At 46.8% G+C, this 25295-nt stretch overlaps 1 protein-coding gene across 2 annotated transcripts in view; it reads left to right on the top strand.

Annotated features, from left to right (window-relative positions):
* Positions 1–25295, top strand: part of LOC138569218 (WW domain-binding protein 2-like) — a 282553-nt gene that overhangs the window by 174333 nt on the left and 82925 nt on the right. For both annotated transcript variants that reach the window (XM_069647002.1, XM_069647003.1), the window contains exon 3: positions 6599–6716. In XM_069647002.1, coding sequence (XP_069503103.1) covers positions 6599–6716 — 118 coding nt within the window. The remainder of the gene's footprint in view (positions 1–6598; positions 6717–25295) is intronic.

The raw sequence follows: 25295 nt of genomic DNA, 5'->3' as shown, positions 1-25295 counted from the left end.
GAAAATTGGATTTATGAGATTTCAGAATGAATGTACTCTTAACAAATGAAATTAAATGCCTAAGAAAAAAAAGGGGGACAGAAAATGGCACATGTAGATTCTGCAATGATAAGGAAGAGTTAGAAAGAAACATTACCTCATTTAATGGTTGAATGTCCAGATCTGTCAATACAAAGAGAAAGTTACTTTGGTGAATTTATACATAATGCTTGGCTATTGAGAGATCTCTTATGGCTAAAAATGCTCCATGGGGAATCAATGTCTATGAGACTACGAGTTTTAGCTTTTGTAAAAAATGAATGTAATTTAGATGAAATGTTAAAATGATGTGGTAAATTAATCAATTTTATGAAATGTTATGATATGAATATTTTGATAAAGAGTGTTCTTCCTTTTCTTGTTATCCAAAAAAAGGAATGTAAAATTGTTCTTTTTTTGTAAAAGTTTTTATAAACTAAATAACAAATAAAAGGAAAAAAAAAGAATGTTGAATTACTATGGGCCTCATTACACGGGAGGGCGGTAGGGGATTACCGGCACCGGTAAGGGCACCAGTGCCGGTAATCCCCACCGCCCTACTACGAGGTCCCTCAGCGGGTCCCGTCCTTAACGTGTGGTCAGACCACACGTTAAGGACGGGACCCGCTGAGGGACTTCACTGCAAATAACGGTACCGCAAATTGCAGTACCGTTATTTGCTCCTTCCCCATTCCCATTGAGCCCTATGGGGGTCCCGCAAAGGTCGGAGTAGGCCGGTAAGTCCCTATTCCGGGAACCCAGCCCCCGACGGCGGTAAGGGGGTAGCCATGGCGCTAATAGCACCATGGCTACCGCCTTCCGTGTAATGAGGCCCTATGAAAACTTATTATCTTGCAACTAAATGTATTCAAAGGTGTTTTTGTAAATGAAGTAATATTGTTTAAATTATGTTCAAATTTTGATGTGTAAATTGATGTATATATATATTTTTTTACTGTGTGAAACGGTTTACATTTTAACCAAATGCACAATAAAATAATTGAATTGAATTGAATTGAATTAATGACCAGGATGTGGCAGAGGCGATGCGTGCTGAAATGGTAGTCGTTAGAAATCAGCGTGAAATGAGGACGCCAACAAGTCTGGGCAGCTAAGATGCTTATCGTCAGTTTAAAGGGAACTTGTTTGATTCTCTCCCTCCTCGTATTGTTGAAGTATCCTTGGTAAAGCTATGTTCATTGCGACTGGGGTTAGAGGTCCCTGACCAGTTGGAACTTTTAGTAAATTAAGATTGTTGTGAATATGTAACCATGCTATGACCTACTACGGAGAGATCCCGAGAAGGGGCATGCTCTAAATATGAGATTATGCAAATGTATGTTGAAAGGGGATGGTAGTTAAATTAATCTATCCAATGAGAGTGTGGGAACTGAAGGGGATTAGATTTCTTTTTATAGGGTTGACCAATTACGTTTGGGGGGATGACTTTGTAACGAAATATGTGGGAGTGTGTTAACTGTTGAAACTTGTATTTAATTTGAAATCTTTGTGTGGTTCAAGGAGACTCAGGTTAGTTTGACTCTGCAGCCTCTTCTAGCCACTTCCGCCGTTTGCACAATAAACTTGCTTTACGGACAAACGTGCACTCGCTTCTTAAGAGGTGGGCCTGTTTTGGGTTATGAAGATTGGAAGTCCATTCACACAGATGAAATTCTGGTGAGCTTTTAGGAAGTTACTTCAGGACAGTCGGCTGGGTTCTTTTCTAGCTCAGTGCCTACTTCAGCAGCACAAGCTTCTCCCTGGGAATCCAGTGTGGGCGCTAATGGTCACTATTAATTCTCTTGACCTGCATGTGTCAGTACTCCTTGGTGTGGCTGGTAACAACACAGGTGACTCTTAGGGCATCCTGTGTGCACAGGTGTTTTCAGGACTGGATTTCTCCTGACACACGTGTCTACACTCCCTGATACACTTCCCTTTAGAGTAAATCACCTAAGAGTGTGTTCAGCACATGTTTGAGATACTGAGGGCCTCATTATGAACCTGTCGGTCCGCTAACAACGGATGCCGGTAGGCTCACTGGCACCGTTGTTACCAGACCGGCAGAGTACAAGTTTGCAACTGGCTGCCGTCCTGCCCGCCAGGTCTGGTTGGCGGGCGGAATGGCAGCCGCTCGCAGACTTTGACTGTAGCACCGGCACCATTATAAATGGTGCCGGTGCTACCGTCTTCCCCATTCCCATTGAGTCCTATGGGATTCAAAGGGAATGAGGAATACCATTTTTCCTGCACCTGATTTCCTGGAACGCCGGGGTCATAATACCATGGTAATTCCAGGAAGCCAGGTGCTGGAATAATCACGAGTCTGGCGGCCAGCCTGCCGGTTTTACCGGCACGGCTACAGCCGGACTCGTAATAAGGCCCAGAGAATCTCGATTTGCTTCATGAGACCACAGGTTGCACGCAAGATTACAACGGGATACAGCTTTGCTTCTTTTCATTTTCCTCTGCAGCTCATGGTAAACACAAAGGAATCATTATACTAAGACCTTTTCAGAGCATGCAAAGAAAAAGGAATCAGCAGAAGCTTTATTCTCCCATGAACCTCTAGTCATGGGAGATACCAACTGAGGAGAACGCAGAAATCTCAAAGAACAATCAAGAAATAGAGACCTGTTAGGGAAAACCCTGAGAACAGGATCAGTAGAGTAGTCATGGCAAGTTAGAGTAGAGTTAGCAGAAGTAGTAGTTAGATATGAGATTTAAGTCTTCAAGAAAATAAAAGTGTAAAGTCACAGCAATAGAAGGTTTTCTGAGAGAGTTCATCAACTCATGGAAGGCATCTCATTCCGGCCTCTCAGCTGTTAGGAGACGTGACCATGGACATCTTAGTACTGAAAAGAGAAGGGAGATATTTGGGAGAGAGTCTTTTGGCAGCATCCAAGCTGACCAGTCTTTTTGTGTGGCTTTCAGATCGCCAACAACATCCTACCGGTTTTAAGTGAGAAGGAATGTTAGAGTCTGGAATTATGTTATATTTTGTCAATCTCCCCCCCCCCCCCCCGTCCACCAGTAGGGTTGTGAATGAAACTATCAAAACAGTTGTAAATGGGCACTTGTGGTGGTCTGTGGGGTTCAGCAATTCCACCAGGATAACAATTACAGGGACCTGACAGCCATTTTAATTATAGTGAACTTGAGCGAAACTTTGTAGTGCCCTCTCTGCCCCCCACCCACTCTCCCATGACACTCAGATAAATTAGGTAGAAGCCTCCTGGCCCCCATAGTAACTTGCTGATGCACCCTCTCCCACTACTCCCACTCACCACTGATATCCTTTTTCCCACCCTGTCCCCATCTACAATTGTGCAGTAGCCTCAGCATATTATGGCCTCCTCATTTTTCCCTTCTCTCACGCTACCCTTGCATTCCCTGCTGCCCCATACAAATAAATGACTCCTCCGCTGAATATGCAACTCAGCTCATATAGATACCCCACCCTCCCTTGCCACCTACCGCCTTCCTCCTAGCCCAAGCTTAACGATACCTCCCCATCTGCCTTAATTTCACCATACCATTAATAAAGACCCAAGCCGGCAATACCATTGGGATTGGGATTTACAAAATGGCAGTTTACGCACCTGTTGTATGCAGTCCTTGTCATTTTGACTAATCCTTTTTAAATGCCTCCCTCAGGACCTAAACATTGGCATTGACCAACTCGAGATTTGGATGACTAATTAGACAGAGAAGTTGGATAAATAGTTTAATTAAATAAAATAGAAAAATATATTTACATTGGAGTATTTGGTGTGACAGGTTCATCCACTATTTTATATACAAATAATAGAGACATGTATAATGTGCAAAACACCCGAGAATATTGGTCGTGAAAGGTGTGTCCTTGATTCACTTATGGCGGTTAAATTAACAGCCTATTCATCTCAAACTACAATCAGCATGACAGTTAGCCTTGAGGAGGTATTCGGTAGCCAAGTTTTTCAAACTCTGGAATATTCCTTTATCAGTAATGTTGCATTTAAACTGTTCCTGGTGCATCCAGGCAGTGCTGTCGGCGAGCCTGTCAGAGCGATTCCTGGCTTTGATTTGAATCTGTCAGGTAATATAATTGCAGGTAAGCTTATTTTGTGATTGTCAGGTACAAGAGTTGTGACATTACATTTGTAATATTGTTTGATAGATGATGCACCTTTTGCCGCAATGCCAGACCCACCAACATATTTGTTTATTTTTCCCCATTGCTGCTAGGCCTAAAGACAAACTAACTGCACCTCAAAGTGTGGCACTAGACCCAAACCGCACTACTCCATACTCAAGGTTTTACTCAATGTGTTGCATTATCCACTGTCCTGCAGTGTGGGCCCCCAGTGACACCAAATAGATGGCGCTGAGCGTAAAGTGGCCTACCATATGGAGCTTGAGCTTATATGTGCTTTATACATGCTTCATGTCCCCAGCATTGGTAGTATTGAGGCTTTAATACTCGACCTGAAAAGGGGACAGCCTTGGGAGCTGGTTTCAAATTGCTCCTTGAATGACTTGAACTGTTATGGCTTAGAATGGCCTACGGGTCAACATAATAAACAGAACCATATTATCAGTTGTACAAAGCATAATTATCCATCTTAAACCAAGGGACGTGAGACTAGAGGCTTGAAGAACGTTAGGCACATCACAAAAGAGCAGCATCGGCACACATTACTGCTGGGGGCCGCTGGAGAGTTAGCCAATACATTTTTTATTTTAGGTTTATTTTTGGTGAAGTAAGCAAGCTCAACTCCCTGTTTGTCGAGAAGACCTGCCATTATCTGATAGGCCGCCGTAGTCCACCAACAGGTCATAGTGCTGATGTTTGTTTCCCCTAGACCAGAGATCAGGGTCGGATAGGCCCCTCGGCCTTTCGGCCTTGGAGAGTGGGGGCCGGTTTCTGGCCATGCCTGGGCCGGTTTGGAAAAAAAAGGAAAGAAAAAATGTTTAATAGTTTTTTTCCTTTCAAAAAGCCTTTCATCCTTCTTAGGTCGATAAATGAGTACCAACACAGGTTGGGTGATTTTGTATGCATATTTGTTCTATAAAAAAGAGCTTAAGCGTAAGTGCTATACAATAACATATTATTATTTGCCTTGGAGGTCTGCTTGGATTTACAGTAATTTAGTGCACTTAGGAACAATGCTATTCGATGCCACTTCTTGTTTTGTCAAGGGGTGAAAGGTCGTGTTTCATCGCTTCCCGGGATGTCATTTTGGGGTGCGGTCAAATGACATCACTTCCGGTGAGGAGTGGGCCACTTTTGGGTTACCGGGCCTATTTCATGTCCCAGTCCGACCTTGCCAGAGATCTGAAATGTGAGGCTCTCCAGATGTTTTGGAGTACGAATCCCATAATCCCTCACCATTGACCATTCTGGCTCGGGCTGATGGGAGTTGCAGTCCAAAACATCCAGAGAGACAAATGTTGCAGACCTCTATCCCAGACGACCAGTGTCTTTTTTGGTTTTCCCTCTATAAATAGTAGCACATTTCAATTAAGGAGTGTGTTTAGTTGTAGTTCATTGTAGAGCGATAGTACAGTAATTATGATGTAAATAGCTAAACCCCCCTTTGTTTAAGATGATGATTATTTTTAATATTACTGTTATTATTATGTCGTTTTCGATAAAGCCTATTAAAAGTCGTTTTTGTTCCCAGTAAAAGCGGCCCATTTTGGAAGCAGAGGGCATCTGTCCAGGCTAGCTTTAGAAAAATCCTTCCATCATTAAGTCCCGAAGTTCAAACCTCCTAGACGACTGTAGCATCAGGCTTCCCTTTCGATCTCCCTTATTCTGTGTATGCATGTATGTGTGATGTCAGAGTGAGTGATGTCATACGTTGAATGTGTGGATGGAAGTGGAAGGTCCCTGCGACTGGTGTTCCCCCAGTGACAGTTAGAAGAGTTGCCTGGGTGGAGCTATGTACTCAAGAACTAAATATAGGGGCTACATGTAAACTTACCTGAGCCTCCAGCATTATCTTCATTACTTCAACAAGCAATCTAGATTTTCTTTTTGGGGGTTTTCCCTCTTTACCCTTACTTGTTTTCAGATGTCTGGGCTAACTAAAGAAGTCAGGGATACTGTGATTACTCTGTGATTGTAGCCTTGCATAATCGAAGCTACTTGATACGTAGACACTTTTGCTTATTATGCAAAATTTTCTCACATCTGTGCACCAAGAAGGGTGTTGTTATTGGTACACATAGGTGTTGTGGATTATATTTACCATATGCCTTATGATGCTAAAGCCCTGTTGTCACCTTACAAAACTTATTTGATTTTTGTGTGGGCCTCCAGGAAGACCAGTGGCATGCGTACAGCCCAGATCTTAAGTTATTCACACCAAGGTTAAGATATTAGGTGGTAACGTCCACAGATGTGGGGTCCCTGCCTGGGTTAAGGTAAAGAATCACACTTGAACACCTAATGGATTTTTTAAATCCTCACCATTGATTATGCTGGCTGTGTCTGATGAGAGGGACATTTTGCAGACCCCTGCAGGAGTGGCACTCTGCGATTCACCCTCCGGAGAAAACTCAACTCTTGACCGCTTTGTGTCTCCCGCAGATGATATTCCAGCATAAAGATAAGAGCTCAACCACTCTACGCATTCCACTCCATCTATTGAAGGACTGCACCCTGCAGCATCCGGACACCCCATCTTCATCCATCCACGGCACAATAAGTAAGTGCTTCATAATGAGGACGGGCAAACTGGCTTGAATCAGATTCAAACATATATGAACAATGGGGATCGAATAATTGAGACCTTTTGAAGCTGACACTAAAAATGATTTCAAAGATTTGAACCCCTGATTGGAGTTGCTTGAGATGATTAGGGTACCAGTTGGCTTCAAGCCAGTCTTCTGGCAGGTTTCCATCTTTTCACTTAATTTATTCATTATTTTTAATTATTTTACTGTTAGGCCTTTGTTCAGGTTTAAAGCTGTCTCTGGTTTAAACTGGTTTTAATCGATTTTCATCAGAAACAAGGAGAAGTGAGCATTCTATGACCCAGCTTGAATCCAGTCCAGTTACAAGCCTGCTCTATAGATTTGACTTATTCAAACTGATTCAAAGTATTGTTTTAATGATTCAAACCATGATTTGAGTCAAGTACTTTAAGGCCCACCTATCATGTTTTGCAAATTCTTGCTTCCGCAGGAGCTGTCAACCCCACAGTACCCTCAGATGCAATCAGGTCACACCATAACACAAACTACCTGCTGTGAACATAGCACCTCCAAGGGAATTGGTAATGGGATAACACAACAAACACCAGCTGCTCTCTTCTATTCAGGAGCCCTGCAGAGAAGACATAACAAACAATTATCAACTTCAATTCCTAGATTACCATTGCTATTTATAACCACTAACATTCTAATGTTTATATTTACTGGTTGCCCCCTGAAAACGTCCTAGAGGATGTTTTCTTAACAGGAAATCCTGATTCACTCGCACGCTTAATGCCTTTTGCAAGTCAGAAGGTTCCTCTGTTAACAGTGTAAAATAGTAATTTATGTAATATTCAAGTGCTGATCTTTCTATTTTTTTTAAACATCTTGTAAACCAGACTGTCATGGACTTAAATATTTACAAATGTAGTTTCTTTTGCTTCCTTTTGTTCATTCTTAAAAAAAGAAATGTTAGACCCAAATAGTTGCTATACGGAAAAGGAAGGACACGACACGGAGCAACTTGGATCATCAACTTTATTCTATATCTAACTACGTACTGTACTTTTCTCCCCCAACTCCTCCCTCCTTCCACGTGACTCTCCCTCTTAAAGAGGCAGCACTGGGTAACATCACCCCCGGACAAATGTTCAAACGTCCGGACTAGCACTCTTCTCCAAGGCAAGGTAGCTTTCTGATTGTGCGTTGGGGTCGTCCGCCCTTTTTGATGGGCACAGTCATATCCGGGGCACCGGCTGGTTCCGCTGCCGTGAATCTGGTTTCTTCAGGACAGCCCCAAAGGTCGTCTTGTGGCTCCCTAGGATCGGGGTCCTGTTCAGGCAGAGGCAACTCACAATCTTCTCTCTCAATGAGGCGTTTGAATTGTGAGCTGTTCCTGGTGACTTCCCGATCTGCGTTCTGGGCGGTCACCATGGTCCCTTTCATGGCGGTAATGTTGAGGAGCTCTGGGGCATAACGTGCGTCTGTTTTCCTTATTATCGGTTGCTGGACCAAGACTTTGTCTCCCACCTTGAACTCTTTCAGGATCGCTCTTCTTCTCTAGTCGGTGTCTGCCTTTGGGTTTTGTTTCTGCTTGGAGTCCCTTGTTACGAGTTCTGAGTCCTCTTCCTCCTGGAGGGTTGGGTGCCTCACAGTCCGTGTGTGAACCTCGTACCGGATCATTAGTTCTGCAGGCATTTTGTTTGTGGCTATATGGAAATGTTCCGGTAGTCACGTAGCAGCCTGCATATGGCCTGATGGGGGTTGTTACCTTCTATGCAGGCTTTTTGGATTGTCTTTGTTAGAGAAGCCATAAACCACTTGCCCATGCCATTGGACTGGGGCCACCTTGGGTTTATCTTTTGATGGATGAACCCCATGTGCTTTGGGAACGCTACAAACTTGAGGCCATTGAATGAGTGCCCATTGTCCGACTTAATCGTCCTGGCAATGCCCCACTCGCTAAGCACTTCACCGAACGTTGCAGCCAAGTGGGCGTATGTCGGAGTCTCCATCTTCTTAACGATGCAAAATATCGAATATTCATCAATGAATACTAGGAAATATTCTCCTGACTCCATCGGTTCATAGAAGTTGACCGCAACTCTGTCCCAGGGGCGCTCTGGGATGTGTGTCGGCTGTAGTGGAATGGGGGTTTCCACCCTCGCCATGCACTGGCATGCTAGGCAGTTTTTGACCCACCTGTCAACCAGCGCATCCATGAACGGGAACCACACGTGGCATCTGAATTGTCTCTTCATATTGTCGCCCCTCGGTGCCCCTCATGTGCTGTCTTGATCACTTCAGCTCTGAGCGTTGCAGGGATGACTAGACGACACCCCCGTAATAGGATGACTTGGTCCTTCACTGCAAGTTCGGTGTGTATCCTTGCCAGTTTGTCAAGCTCCTCTTTGCACACCCCCGGGTGGTTTAGGACTGCGCGTCGGTAATCTCTCGACTTGTTGTTACTGGTCCAACTGACCGCCAGGGCCATGGATGGATCGGCTGCAGAAGAGAAAGAGGAACTGCTGGTGGAAGTGCGTTAGCAGCCACATAGTTTATGTATTCCGTGTCGCTTGCAGGGTGTCGAGACAGGTAGTCCAGATTTTGATCTCCACCGGGCATGTTAATAATGTGGTAGTTGTATTCTTGCAACCTGATGTCCCATCACTCGATCCTGGGCGGCATCTTAGTGCACAAGTTGCCGAACAGCGACAACAACGCCTGGTGGTCTGTGATGAGTGTGAATTTCTTGCCGATGATAAAGTTATGAAAGTGTTCACAGGCCCAGACTGCGGCCAGGCTTTCTTTCTCAGCTTGGGAGTAGGCGGACTCGGGAGCAGATATATTTTCTCCCATCCCCTCCCACAAATCGCCATCAGCATGAAACAAGGTCAGCCCACCCACTGATTCCACTGTATCCTTTGGGACAGACATGTAAAATACATTATGCAGCAACTGTTTAACAATAAAAGATCCATGGTTAAGGTTATCAATGATATAATTTGTCATTGAGATACTTACTAACCACATATCCTTAATCAATTTAGCATGGGCCAGTTCCTCAAGCTCAGTATTACTAATGACCACCTCACACCCCCAGACACTCCAGGATCTGATTTCAGCCCACAAATAGCATCTACTGCATCAGGAATAAATGGCTTTCCCGGACATATATAATTTTTATCTTTGAATTTCACACAAGTATCCAATTTCGGAATACGATAAACATCAGGTTCCCAGAACTGAAACGCTATCATTTCCTGAGTCCTAATCTGTATATACTTATCACCCTGCCAAAAACCTACATTATGTACTAACTTGGGGCCTCATTACACGTTGTGCGGTAAACCATGGCGCTATTAGCGCCATGGTTGCCGCCGGTCCCTTACCGGGTCCGCCTTGGAGGATGGCGGAATTAGCGCCATATTCCAAGGTGAGTGGGGGCGCTAATTCCGCCATCCACCATTGCCCCTTCACCATTGCCAGTCAGCCCCATAGGGCTCCATGTTAATGGTGAAGGGGCTAATTACGGTACCGCAAATTGCGGTACCGTAATTAGCACCAAGGTCCCTTTGCGGGTCCCGCCTGGAAAAACCAGGCGTTAAGGGTGGACCCGCAAAGGGACCTCGTAGTAAGGCGGTAAGGGTTTACCGGTACCGTTACCGGTACCGGTAAACCCTTACAGCACAACGTGTAATGAGGCCCTTGGTTTGATAAATCAACTTTGGAGCAATGAACGGGATGCATAACAGGAAACCTATTTCCATCCTCTCCAATGGCATTGCACTCCCCATGTCAAATGCAATTTTCTCTTGTATCATTTCCACCTCCCTTTGTGTGATCCGTGCCATCATTTGAGGGATGATATCAGATTACACAAAATACAGAGGTATATGGCCTTGTATTAATTGAGACACTGCACTTTGAATTTCCCGCAAATATTTCTCCATCATTCTTTCAATTGGGGTTACTACATTTAAAATGTCATGTAGCAGTTTATCATGTTTAACAATGACATTTGTACTATGCTCCACAATTTTGCCTTGTTCATTGAGCATAAAAATTGTTTAATTCCCATAGCGAATTGCTTCATTTTGTCCACCTCTGATTCCATCTTACATTTGTTGCAGTATTTTTTAATCACATGTTACCTCTTGTGCCTTAGCACTTAAAGCACCCACAGACACTGCATTGGCTGTAGATATTGTCATGCCCACCAGAGCACCAATTATCGTCATAGCAATAGACGCCACGAGTAACCCAGCCATCCTCTTCCCTTTCCTTTTCTTGATACCAGATGAAGGTCTTTTCTAACTGCAGCATGATGTCTTTGGTTCTCCTCCGAGCTTCTTCCTTGCGTGGTTGCACCCATTCCTTTACCTGATCTGACTTTACCTCTGTTTCATTAAAAAAAATTCAATGATGAAGTCAGGATTAGGCTAATGTACATGTTCTGGTATAGCAACCTGCTATTCCCTAAGATAAAATCTGGTGCTTCCTAAACTGCAATTCCAGATGCCGGTCCTGGCTCTATCAAAACTTGTGCCTTTGCAACCATGGTACCTGAGACACTCACAATTAACATTAGGACCATCAGCCGAACATTTTCTCCTTTTATTCTGCATTGCAGGAAAAACAGCCAGTCCTCATCTCTGGTCATCATCTTCACGGTCTCTGGAGACTTTATCTTCACCCCCTTCATTCGGTCCAGGGGGCTTTCCCGTGGTCTCCGATCCAGTGGCATCTTCCAGGGGTCCAGCGCTCCAAGGATCCGGTGTTGCAGAGGCAATTAATTAATTTTCTAGAGTAAAAAGAAAAAGACACATTAAGTACCAAGCACAATACATTTCTCATTCCCTCTTCCGCTGCAACATCTGAAATTAAATTGTATTGTTATTATTTAACGCAAACTATGGGCACCACACGCCACGTTGGTACACCTGAAATCAAACCTATTTATATTTTTAATCAGAGACATAACATGCAACTGAAACAATTTCAAAAATATACACCCCGCCCCCACTTTGTATCTTTATACCAGAAAAACCTTAACACTTTTCCATGTACCAGTAATATTTACATTTACGCACTGGCTAGGGCACCCTTTCATTTTGCACTCATATTTTTTTTTAACTAGCCTCAACTTGCTCAAGCCTCTTCACCTCATGTTTCGGGTGGAAAGGTTTTACCTGATTAACATGGACAAACTGCTCCACTGTCAACTCACCCTCCTTTTTACCTATCCTATACAATACGGGCGAGATCTTGTCTATAATATTATTGTCATGCCTGCGCCATGGGCGCACACATTGGCAACCATCATGGACTATTTGTTATTCATTTATCTTCAGAATACTCTTGGAACAACCCCTATTCACACTTTGGTCCTTAATTCCCATTTGCGTGACTTTGGTGCTTTCTTATTTAACTCAACTAACTACATGTACCACAATGCACCTTGCTACAGCTATCAATTCCTGGCCATTCCCATTCGTCATCATTGGAACCACAATCCCCAGAAGCCCTAGGGATCAGTGCTGCTTCCACCATCTCAGGACCAGAGAGGGAGGAGGCAGATTGTATTCAGGTGTACTGCTCCAGGTGCTGCCAATTAGCCTGCCTCAGTACAGGGCAGGGCGGTATTTAAGCAGCTGCCTGAAGGAGCTCAGTCTCTTCCATTAAGAGTCCTTCCAGCACCTTTTTGCCTTGGGCCACGATTTTTGTATGCTGTTCCTGCTTTATCCTGCTTTTGATCCTTATCCTCTGTGCTCCTTGCCTTGCAGCCCTGCTCCTTTGGGCTCACTCCTTGCTGCCCTGCTCTTCTGGGCTCCTTGCCTTGCAGCCTGATTCACTCCGCTGCCTACTGCCCTTGTCCTCTGGGCTCCCTGCCTTGCAGTCTGCTTCCCTCCGCTGCCTACAGCCCTTGTCCTCTGGGCTCCCTGCCTTGCAGCCTGCTTCCCTCCGCTGCCTACAGCCCTTGTCCTCTGGGCTCCCTGCCTTGCAGCCTGCTTCACTCCGCTGCCTACAGCCCTTATCCTCTGGGCTCCCTGCCATGCAGTCTGCTTCACTCCGCTGCCTACAGCCCTTGTCCTCTGGGCTCCCTGCCTTGCAGCCTGCTTCACTTCGCTGCCTACAGCCCTTGTCCTCTGGGCTCCCTGCCCTGCAGTCTGCTTTACCCCGCTGCCTACAGCCCTTATCCTCTGTGCTCCCTGCCTTGCAGCCCTGCTCCTTTGGGCTCACTCCTTGCTGCCCTGCTCTTCTGGGCTCCTTGCCTTGCAGCCTGCTTCACTCCGCTGCCTACAGCCCTTGTCCTCTGGGCTCCCTGCCTTGCAGTCTGCTTCCCTCCGCTGCCTACAGCCCTTGTCCTCTGGGCTCCCTGCCTTGCAGCCTGCTTCACTCCGCTGCCTACAGCCCTTGTCCTCTGGGCTCCCTGCCTTGCAGTCTGCTTCACTCCGCTGCCTACAGCCCTTGTCCTCTGGGCTCCCTGCCTTGCAGCCCTGCTCCTTTGGGCTCGCTCCTTGCTGCCCTGCTCCTCTGGGCTCTCTGTCTGCTGTCTACTACAGCTCTCTGTCCTGCTCCTCTGGGCTCTCTGCCTTGCAGCCTACTACAGTCCTCTGCAGTCCACAACAGTTTACCTGCACTTTGTGCCATTCGTTATTGCAGCCCCCCTGTTTCCTGGCTGCTCCTCCCTCGCTCCCTTCCTTGTTTTCAACCCTCTGTTCTTGATCCCCGTCCTTCTCTTCCTTGAGTCCTCAGTCCTTCCCTTAAGTTACCCATTTCAGTTATACTGCTTTTCCTTCATTTTCTTCTGCTAGTTTGCTCATCGACTTCCTTTTCCCTGGATATTTCTGTTCTTGTCTTCTCTTGTATCATATGTAGATCCCTTTGTACAGAGCTTGACTGTTGGTTTCCGGCAGGCAACCTCTGCCCCTTCCCTTGTCACGTTTCAGTGTTACATACAGCGTGGGCCCCTGTAATAGCAATCTGTGCAGAAGGCTGGAGTTTCCTAAGGTCCGTGGAACACTCTTTCCCATTTCTGCATACATCCCAAGAGGGAATCCAGTTTGTTTGTACCTTTTTATTTCCTGCTACACTTGCCTACTCTTTGTTCTTGTTGAGCTTCCTGCTGTGTGTGTGCTTATCTGTCACCTTACTTCAGCACAGCCACCCAAACCTTACCTGGGTGCCCTGTGCCACTCTTGACACAGTGCCATCCTTGACAATTATATGGCCCTTGCCACGCCACAAGAAATTTAGAGTTTTTATGGCTTCCCTTGTATACCTGATCTCCTACCTCGTAATCTTTTGCAGATGTCTTCCTATCATAATATGTTTTTGCCCTGTCAGCAGCCTTTTCCAAATTCGGCTGCACAAATGCAAACGCATATTGTAAGTGCTTCCTCAACTCGTCCACATATTCATGAATTGTGGAGGCATTTACAAGGACCTGCTCATTTGTCTTGTACAGTAAGTGTTGTGGCAGCACCATTTTTCTTCCTGTCAATATTTCATGAGGGGTGAGATTTGTTGATTTAGCAGGAGTCGACCCAATGGCCATTAATACCAATCGAAGCCTAAGGTCCCAACTAGAACCTGCTTCAGCCACAAATTTCTTTAACATATCCACTATTGACTTGTTACACCGTTACACTCCCCCTGAAGAGGGAGGCTGGTAAGAAATGTGTTGTTTTCTTTTCACACCCAAAATCTGCCATATCTTTGTCATCAATGCACTAGTGAAATGACTTAACCGGTCTGACTCTATCCTTTGAGGTAAACCAAATCTTGAAAAGACATGATTTACAAGTAATGTGGCTGCCGTTGGCGCACTGCAATCTGGGGCTGGAATGCACTCCACCCATTTGGACATTAAACAAACTACCATTAACATATATTGGTTTTCTCTTGCTGATCTCTTTACAGGCCCAACATAGTCAATTTGCAAATCAGACCATGGGAGTGTCAAACCCATTTTCATTAATGGTGCTCTATGAGTAGGTGAAGCAGGTTGAAACTGTGCACATACTAGACACCCCCTGGTGTATAGTTCAACATCTTGGGACAGGTTTGGCCAATAAGCGTAATCTTTTAAAATGTCCAAAGTTTTCTGTGAAACCCGGCGTCCTGAAGTTATGGCATCATGAGAATGATATATCATCAATCCCCGAAATGACAAGGGCACTACCCATTGTATTTGACCTGTCACAGATTCTCTAATCATCAGTCCACCTTGTAACCTAATTCTCTTTTTGCTTTTTTAGCAACACCCCCAACTCCTCTTTCCCTTTACAATCTTCTTCAGTCAGAGGATTTTGCTCTGCATCTAACAGATGATTATAGAATATGCCTAACATCAGATCTTCCTTTTGCGCTTTGACCATGTCCTGATCTGGAGTATCAAAACTACATTGCACCACAGGCTGCAAAGGATGCATTATGCATACAGAACAGCTAAACCGTTCTACACAAGGTGGAGGTTCTTTGACACACTTCCTGAAAAGCGGCCCGGCAGCTGATACGCCATTAAAGTCATGTGTCTTTTCTTGCACATACTTAGCAGCACGTCAAGCGTACATTCGCTGCTTCTGATTGTTTGCATACAGGCTTGGTCGGAAGCCCCGACTCTCCAAGTCACTTATTCCAACCCTTCCCCAGCGTCTCTGGACTACACCATTCTGTTTGAGTGTATTTCACGGAGCGTACTTGGGTGATTCATCTTCCTCGCGGTTCATCTGAGTGAGGCATTTGTTTTCCTTGGGTGATTTCCTCATCGCAAACTTCTGCTGAATTCCACTAACACTTCTTTCTCGCGAGCCCGAGCGAGGCATTCAAGTAAGTGTTCCTCCGGCAAATTCCTAATCGCACTCATTTGCTGACAGCTGTCTTTTCAGTTCATTTTCTTACCCGTTGGCAGCTTACATTCAGTTACGCCCAATTGCACCTCAATTCCTGATCTTCTCTAGGCTGTTGTCGTTTGTTCTCATTCCTAAGTTGTTATTTCCAAGGGCATAAGAACTATTGCTACCCACGTTGGGACTATTAACCGTGTGTGGATTTATGTGGATTTCATAACTCTGAACTATTACTGGATTACTACAAGTGCACAGAACTGTTGGGACGCTATCCAGGGGTGCACCAACCCGGCACTTGTGTGGCCCTCGTGCCGTTCGGGATTCGTTTCCACACTAACCTTTCCCTTCCTAGACGTTGTTTCCCAGTGGATTACCTGGATTCCTATATTGAAAATACATTTGGTTTCTGACTTCGCCAACATTTTAGTGTGTGATTAGTGGAGTTGTAACGCAGTTGTGATTGCTTGGAAGCATGCTGATAGTCTCCTTCTTTTTACAGATTGGCGTCTGTTGTGTGCTCCTTGTCCTTTCCATTGATTATTCATTCTGGCTGTGTTTACATATCAGACAGAGAGTTTCATCAATTGGGAGGTCTTATCTTGATCCCATTATCATCTCTCTGTCAAAATCCATCAGTGATTGGATATCAGACTCCAAGCTGGTTGAGTGTTCTCAAACAACCTGTATCCTTTACCAAGGTCTGACCTTACAACCTGTATCCTTTGATTTATCAGGTGGTATACCTAAACAAGCGTTCATTTCATGACATAACCCATTTTCGGTCACCTCATGACCTAAGAAGTTCACTTTCATTTTACACCATTGTGGTTTCTGTAAAGATACCTTTGCCCCAGCCTTTTGTAACTGGCCAAGTACATTTCTAATCTCATTGAAATGAGTTTTCAGATTCTCATTTTTAATTAGCACATCATCCACATAAACTATTGTCCCTCTTTCTGATGAACCTGAGAGCGCCTTGATCAAGAATATCCCAAATTCACTCCCACTATTGACATATTCAAAAGGTGTCCGGGACCATACATATTGGGATTTGTCAAAAGAAAATGTAAAGAAATTGTGGATATCTTCAGCCAATGGTACACACCAGTATCCAGCTGTAAGATCTAATGTGGTAAACATCTTTAACCCGTGAACCTGTGCAAGACCCTGATCAATGAATGGAAGTGGCCACCTTGAAACAGGTACCCTTTTGTTTAATTTTCATAGATCTGCGCACAAATGCCTTTGGCCATTAGGTTTTAACACACTTAATATGGGAGTGTTTGATGTGCTATGAATGGGCCTAATGATTCCTCTAGATTCTAATTTTTGTATTATTTCAGCTTGTGTACGAGCATGATAGAAATAAAATATCAATATCAGTGATTCCAAACATGCCAGTGGTAACCTATATTGTCGCACAAATACCGTTTCCCTACTGTGTCCTTCTGTGTCATGGGCGCATACATTGGCGATCAATATGGACAAATTGTTATTCATTTATCTACAGAAAACTCTTGGATCAACCGCTATTCACTATTTGGACTTTATTTCCCATTTGCAAGACTTTGGTGCTTTTTTATTTTTCCCAGAAAACTACGCTTACCATAATGCACTTGGCTATAACCATCTATTCCTGGCTATTCCTATTTTTCTTCATCAGAACTACAATCCCCAGAAGCCCTAGGGATTTGCTCTGCTTCCACCAGCTCAGGAACAGAGAGGGAGGTGGCCGATTGTCTGCAGGTGTGCTGAGCCAGGTGCAACCAATTAGCCTGCCTCTGTGCTGGGCTGGGCAGTATAAAGTCTGCTGCCTGCGAGAGCTCAGTCTCTTGCATTGAGAGTCCTTCCGGCACCTTTTTGCTTCGAGCTACAATGTTTGTATGCTGTTTCCTGATTTCACCTGCTCTTTGTTCCAGTGCCCTGGTGGGCTCCTACCTTGCAGTCTGCTACACCCTGCTGCCTACAGCCCTAGCCTTTTGGGCTCCCTGCCTCAGCCCTGCTCCTCTGGGCATCCTGCCTTGCAGCCTGCTACACCCTGCTGCCTACAGCCCTAGCCTTTTGGGCTCCCTTCCTCAGCCCTGCTCCTCTGGGCGTCCTGCCTTGCAGTCTGCTACACCCTGCTGCCTACAGCCCTAGCCTTTTGGGTTCCCTGCCTCAGCCCTGCTCTTCCAGGCTCCTGCCTTGCAGCTGATCACGCTCTGCTGCCTTCCAGCCTCCGCCCTTGCCCTGCCGGGCTCTCCACATTGCAGCCGATCATGCTCTGCTGCCTTCCAGCCTCCGCCCTTGCCCTGCTGGGCTCTCCACATTGCAGCCGATCACGCTCTGCTGCCTTCCAGCCTCCGCTCTTGCCCTGCCGGGCTCTCTACATTGCAGCCGATCACGCTCTGCTGCCTTCCAGCCTCCGCCCTTGCCCTGCCGGGCTCTCCACATTGCAGCTGATCACGCTCTGCTGCTTTCCAGCCTCAGCCCTTGTCCTCTGGGCTCCCTGCTCTGCAGCCTGCCTCACTCTGGCTGCCTACAGCCCTTGTCCTCTGGGCTCCCTGCTCTGCAGCCTGCCTCACTCCGGCTGCCTACAGCCCTTGTCCTCTGGGCTTCCTACTTTGCAGCTTATCACGCTCCGCTGCCTACTACCTACCTTTTTCCGCTGGGTTCTTGGCCTAGCAGCCCTCTACAGTCCTCTGCAACCTTCTACGGTCAGCGGCCCTGCCCCTCAGGGCAACTCCTTGCTGCCCGGCCCTTCTGGGTTCCTTGCCGTGCAGCTTGCTTTACTCTGCTGCCCTAAGCCCTTTCCCTCTGGGCTCTCTACCTTACAGCCCTGCTCCTGTGGGCTTGCTCATTGCTTTCCTGCTCCTCTGAGCTCTCAACCTTGTTCCTTACTGTCCTCTGCTATCCAATCCTGTTACACGACTTTCCCTTCATTTCCTTCTGCTAGTTTGCTATCAACCTCCTTTTCCTGGATTTGTCTGTAAGTATCTTCTCTTGTACTGTTTGTAGACCCTTTTGTACAGAGCTTGTCTGTTGGTTCCCATCAGTCAACCTCTGCCCCTTCCCTTGTCTCGTTTCTACATTACAGACACCCATAGCTGCTGTTCCAAGCCATGAGCAAACAGCGTGGGCCTCTGTTATAGCAAACTGTGCAGAAGGCTAGATTCGTGGAATACTCTTTTCCTATATCTGCATACACCCCAAGAGGGAATTCATTCTGTACCTTTTTCCTTGCTACTCTTGCCTACTCTTCGTTCTCTTTCCTTTCTGCTGTGTGTGTACTTATCTGTCCACTTTATTTTGGCACAACCACCCAAACCCTTTCTGGGTGTCCTGTGCCACTCTTAATAGAGTGTCATCCCTGACAGAATGCAAGAGCCAAAAATGTCTTGTTCCCTAGGCAGGAAAAGCACACACAGACCAAGGATGCTTTCCTTTCGGGTTAAGAAACCTTTGCAAAAATCTATACTTTCCCTACAGACAGCAAACAAGAACCTTAGTCTAAAGAACAGTCTTGCCTTAGTAAACAAAGTTTTACAAGCACGGTACTACACTCACTGGCTTGCTGACCCTTCTTCCATGTATAACTATTATGACATTTGCGACTATGATCCGCAGTCCTTATCGGTTGAAGAGCTACAGCAAGATAATGAATTCTTACAGATCTTGTTAGCCCAAACAGTGAAAGACACTCCTGCGTCTGATAATTTTTCTAACACTGTTACAGCCAAGGATATTGCACTCATTGTGGGGGTCTCTAAACCAGAGTACGCTGTTGCTAGAGTGATATGTTCAAGATCTGCTTGGCAAGCTCCCCAGTCTACTGGAAACCCTCATTTGACAGGACACAGCATTATGTATCCTGAGGTTAGTTCACCTAGTCCTGGGTACAAAAGACCAATACTGACCATCGGTGGTCTTAATACTTCCCCAGTATCTACCAACCACAATAACCTTAAGGTCAGTCTTCCCATTGCTACAACCGAATTTTCTGCCACACCAGATTCTGAAGCTTTAGATCAGGCTAATGATACATACCTGCTACAAGAAAAACTCCTATGCCTTAAAAGAAAGACCGAAGATCTCTATGATGACTTTGTTTATTTACATAGTAAAAATTCTATGAAGGGACACAATATTCCAGACCTTTTGACACAATGTCCTACACCCGAAATACTGTCTTTAGAGATCGACATGGTAAGGCCTGGAATTGCCACGCAGAAAAGGATACAGATTTATACCAAGCAGATGGAAGACCTAAATTTAGCATATGCATCCCTTCTAAAGTCTGACACAGCTCTTTCACTTTCCAACCACAGTAACTCAGGTTCTGGTACTCTAGACCATGATTCCAATCCTGAACAATACCCGGTACCTGCCTGGAATCCAGCCTTTCCATCAGTCTATACCCCAGACCCACCAAGTAATTTGAGCACACCAGACTTTGAAGATCAGCCTCAGAACGCCTACCCAATCATGACCCCACATCTGTCTTATTACCTGTTACTGCATCTGCTAGCCCAATCTCTGCTGCTCCTCCTGCTAATACTTCTAAATCTGCTACTGTTGCCGCATCTCACATCACTCTTTTCGCAGCAGAAGCACCCCCTTCCTCTCTGCCTGCAAGGACAGAACCTGTTGCTAAGTCAGATAACAACTTTTCTTTTGGGACTACAGCTCCAGTTGTTCTTGCTGGCGCCTCTGCAGCACTAAGACTACCAGACTCTACTCTATCAGTCTCAGGTGTGTCACTGTCCGCTGGTTCTTCTATGGCACCCACTCTCCCAGTTGCTACAGCATCGGAACTATCCACAGCCATTCATGATCTCTCTGCTGCGGTGGCTTCTGAAACTCCTACAAATCATGGAGAACCCGCCACTGTGACTCCTGACGTTTCTGCGGCTAATCTTGACTCTGCCATTGCTGTGTCTGATGCCTTGGAAAACCTTCCTAAAGCAACCAACTCTGCTGTGCCTCTGGCTCCACCTTTCACCACCTTACTGTTGCCTTTCAAAGCAAGCTTTGCCATGGAACCTGCAACAGACATTCACAGTTCCTCTATTCATGAACACTCTGTTGGGTTTTGTGCCCAAAGACTTTGTCTTTTCTGATTTCTACCGCAAAGGTTCAGCACATTGATACCGTCTCCACCTTTCAAGACTCCCACCTTACAACCTTAAACAGTTTTTGGTGCTTCATGGTGTGCCTTTTCGGAATAAGACTCATTCACGGTGTGACAGACCTTCTTCCTGTTGGTCAGTCTTCAGGGAGCCTGGACAGGGGCCTGGAGAGGGGCATACTGTCATGCCTGCGCCATGGGCGCATACATTGGCGATCAATATGGACAAATTGTTATTCATTTATCTACAGAAAACTCTTGGATCAACCGCTATTCACTATTTGGACTTTATTTCCCATTTGCAAGACTTTGGTGCTTTTTTATTTTTCCCAGAAAACTACACTTACCATAATGCACTTGGCTATAACCATCTATTCCTGGCTATTCCTATTTTTCTTCATCAGAACTACAATCCCCAGAAGCCCTAGGGATTTGCTCTGCTTCCACCAGCTCAGGAACAGAGAGGGAGGTGGCCGATTGTCTGCAGGTGTGCTGAGCCAGGTGCAACCAATTAGCCTGCCTCTGTGCTGGGCTGGGCAGTATAAAGGCTGCTGCCTGCGAGAGCTCAGTCTCTTGCATTGAGAGTCCTTCTGGCACCTTTTTGCTTCGAGCTACAATCTTTGTATGCTGTTTCCTGATTTCACCTGCTCTTTGTTCCAGTGCCCTGGTGGGCTCCTGCCTTGCAGTCTGCTACACCCTGCTGCCTAGAGCCCTAGCCTTTTGGGCTCCCTGCCTCAGCCCTGCTCCTCTGGGCGTCCTGCCTTGCAGCCTGCTACACCCTGCTGCCTACAGCCCTAGCCTTTTGGGCTCCCTGCCTCAGCCCTGCTCCTCTGGGCGTCCTGCCTTGCAGTCTGCTACACCATGCTGCCTACAGCCCTAGCCTTTTGGGTTCCCTGCCTCAGCCCTGCTCTTCCAGGCTCCTGCCTTGCAGCTGATCACGCTCTGCTGCCTTCCAGCCTCCGCCCTTGCCCTGCCGGGCTCTCCACATTGCAGACGATCACGCTCTGCTGCCTTCCAGCCTCCGCCCTTGCCCTGCCGGGCTCTCCACATTGCAGCCGATCACGCTCTGCTGCCTTCCAGCCTCCGCCCTTGCCCTGCCGGGCTCCCTACATTGCAGCTGATCACGCTCTGCTGCCTTCCAGCCTCCGCCCTTGCCCTGCCGGGCTCTCTACATTGCAGCCGATCACGCTCTGCTGCCTTCCAGCCTCCGCCCTTGCCCTGCCGGGCTCTCCACATTGCAGCTGATCACGCTCTGCTGCTTTCCAGCCTCAGCCCTTGTCCTCTGGGCCCCCTGCTCTGCAGCCTGCCTCACTCTGGCTGCCTACAGGCCTTGTCCTCTGGGCTCCCTGCTCTGCAGCCTGCCTCACTCCGGCTGCCTACAGCCCTTGTCCTCTGGGCTTCCTACTTTGCAGCTTATCACGCTCCGCTGCCTACTACCTACCTTTTTCCGCTGGGTTCTCGGCCTAGCAGCCCTCTACAGTCCTCTGCAACCTTCTACGGTCAGCGGCCCCGCCCCTCAGGGCTCACTCCTTGCTGCCCGGTCCTTCTGGGTTCCTTGCCGTGCAGCTTGCTTTACTCTGCTGCCCTAAGCCCTTTCCCTCTGGGCTCTCTAACTTACAGCCCTGCTCCTGTGGGCTTGCTCATTGCTTTCCTGCTCCTCTGAGCTCTCAACCTTGTTCCTTACTGTCCTCTGCTATCCAATCCTGTTACACGACTTTCCCTTCATTTCCTTCTGCTAGTTTGCTATCAACCTCCTTTTCCTGGATTTGTCTGTAAGTATCTTCTCTTGTACTGTTTGTAGACCCTTTTGTACAGAGCTTGTCTGTTGGTTCCCATCAGTCAACCTCTGCCCCTTCCCTTGTCTCGTTTCTACATTACAGACACCCATAGCTGCTGTTCCAAGCCATGAGCAAACAGCGTGGGCCTCTGTTATAGCAAACTGTGCAGAAGGCTAGAGTATTTCCTAAGGTTCGTGGAATACTCTTTTCCTATATCTGCATACACCCCAAGAGGGAATTCATTCTGTACCTTTTTCCTTGCTACTCTTGCCTACTCTTCGTTCTCTTTCCTTTCTGCTGTGTGTGTACTTATCTGTCCACTTTATTTTGGCACAACCACCCAAACCCTTTCTGGGTGTCCTGTGCCACTCTTAATAGAGTGTCATCCCTGACATTCTGGTAATGTGGCAACATGCAAATTTGCTAATCCACAATCATATGCGTCTTTGGCAAAAACCTCTTTGAATTCCATAAATATTTTTCTCAATTGGTACTTTTCTTCTTCATTTGTGCACGCATCTGCAACCTGAATCTGCTCTTCTACCATTTTGGAGTACTCTGGGAAGTCCTCCAATGGAGGAACCTCTGTACTTTCCTCTAACCGTGTGGCTGTATATCTTTGGAGAGTCGATGTTATGCCGTCCATTGATCATGGCCCGCAGACGGACACCCTTAGTACCCCTGTTCCTTCACCCCCTGTTCCCGGTCCACATTCACCCTCTACCCACGTGTCCCCAATCCCTCATGCAGTACGGCAGCGGTGGCAGGTTGTCCGGCACAGGAAGGGCACCTGGAGGCCGCCTGTTGGCTATGGACGCACTAACCTGTTTCACTCGTCACAGCAGTGGCGATTACCTTGGCGTCTCGCAGCTGGCCAGCAGAGACGACGATTTCTCCAGCTGCATCATCACGTGTCCAGGAACTCGGCAGTATGTTGATACTTTGGGTCACGTGACGAGGAAGCGTGCAGGATCACGCGCGATCACCTGACTCTCCTCTGCCCATTCAAAAGCTGCGAGGGAACGCTCATTCAGTGCTTCACAGCTGTTTCATTCAAGCACTGTTTGGCGTTTTCCTGGTGTTACGATCACGGTACTGAACTACGTCTGTTTTCCTGGACTTTCTTTGTTAAACCCTTGGTCATAGTATTGCTCCGCTGTAAGGACCTCTTGGACTGTTTTTGGATCCCTTTTGTATTTCTCTTGGCTTCGACGTACACGGCTGGTTTTGACCTCGGAACTCTTCACGGATTGATTACGGGCCCTCGACTCTGCTGCTCTTGAACATCTTATTTGCGCCCACGCAGGTATTGCGGTGCAACTCCATCTGCATTGCCATCCAGTGCGACATCTTACCTGCCGCTGCCAGTCACACCCAGCTGCTGCACGGAACACCTTCCATCCTATTCGTGCTACTTAGGACTCAGGCTCCTCCACCTTGGTAAGACCCTTTGAATTAAGTTCCATTCTGCTCTCAATAGTTCGCTTGTCATAGTACTTACCCATTGCTTGCCTTACAGCGGTCGGGGGGTCTCTGGTGTTCCTGGTTCCAGGCATTTCCAGCATTCAAATACCTGTGGCCTCAAGGATCGCTTAGGGAGTTATTTTGTATCTCCCTTTGTGGTACTTGGGGACAGAGGCCCCATAATCTTCACAACCATCAAGTCTTAACACACTGTGAAGCCTATTGGTCGTCCGGGTTATGGAGGCATCAGCCGAGGACCCCGTGGCCGCTTTGGTGCAAGCTGTCACCACCCTGAGAGCAGACATGGCCGTAGCTACAACGGCGATTCATCATCGCCTTGACTCCCTCCAAAGTGCTCGCCATCCCTTACCATCTGATGCTGAGTTTGGGGACACCACACCTCCGAACCCTGGCCCCTCTACTGCTCGCTCTGTCATCACACCAGTGATAGCCCCCACCCCCTTTCCATTGGCACCCCCTGAGAGGTTTCAAGGAGATACCAGGAAGTTTCGTACATTCTTGAATCAATGCAAACTTCACTTCCTTTGTAGACCCCGAGCATTTCCTGATTCAATCACTAAAGCTGCATTCATGCTTTCCCATTTGTCTGGCATAGCCGCCACCTGGGCAAATCCACTACTTGAAAATGACCATCCGGCTCTTTATTATTTTGATCTCCTGGTCAATGAAATGTCCAAGGTTTTTGACATCAGGCACAAGGCTCAATCTAGAGACTTAGAGTTACTTGATCTCTCTCAAGGAAAACACGCTCTTATAGAGTACATAACACGCTTCAACCAACTAGCGGCAGAAACCTCCTGGCCCGAAAACAAAAAGGCTGTGGTGTTTTACAGGGGGTTAAGTAGCTCCATGAAAGATGCCTTGGCAGTGGTACCGTCTCTTCCGGCTTTGTATCCTGATCTGGTCGACCTGACACTTCAGGTAGACGCTCGACGCACCGAGCGAAAGGCAGAAGCCGGATTTGCCGGTACACTAGTTCATCTGACCTAGCTAGCGAACTCATGCAAGTGGGCGGAATATGCAGCCCTATCACCATGACCAAACGGGAAAGACGGAGAATGGATAACGCCTGCTTTTATTGTGGTCTTAATGGGGACTATGTTAAGGACTGTCCACGCCGCCCAAAACATAAAAGTCAGGGTTTTCCGACTGCTCGTCTTTGAAAAAGCGGGCCAGGACGAGCTCTCTCCAGTCCCCCTCCCACTTCTCTCCTGCATTCAGATCCATCAGGCCAGTCATAGCCATGCTTTGTTAAAACCCGCTCCTGGTACCATACACCCTGTTCAGATTGTCATTGATTCTGGGGCCACAGGCTGTTTCATTGACATACAAATAGCCAAAGCTTTGAACCTCCCTTTGCTCACC

The sequence above is a fragment of the Ambystoma mexicanum genome, chromosome 2q, assembly GCF_040938575.1.
Source record: "Ambystoma mexicanum isolate Mex_15411 chromosome 2q, UKY_AmexF1_1, whole genome shotgun sequence".
Lineage (NCBI taxonomy): Eukaryota > Metazoa > Chordata > Amphibia > Caudata > Ambystomatidae > Ambystoma > Ambystoma mexicanum.
The sequence above is the reverse complement of the archived record's forward strand: the minus strand, read 5'-3'. Positions and strand labels throughout refer to the sequence as shown.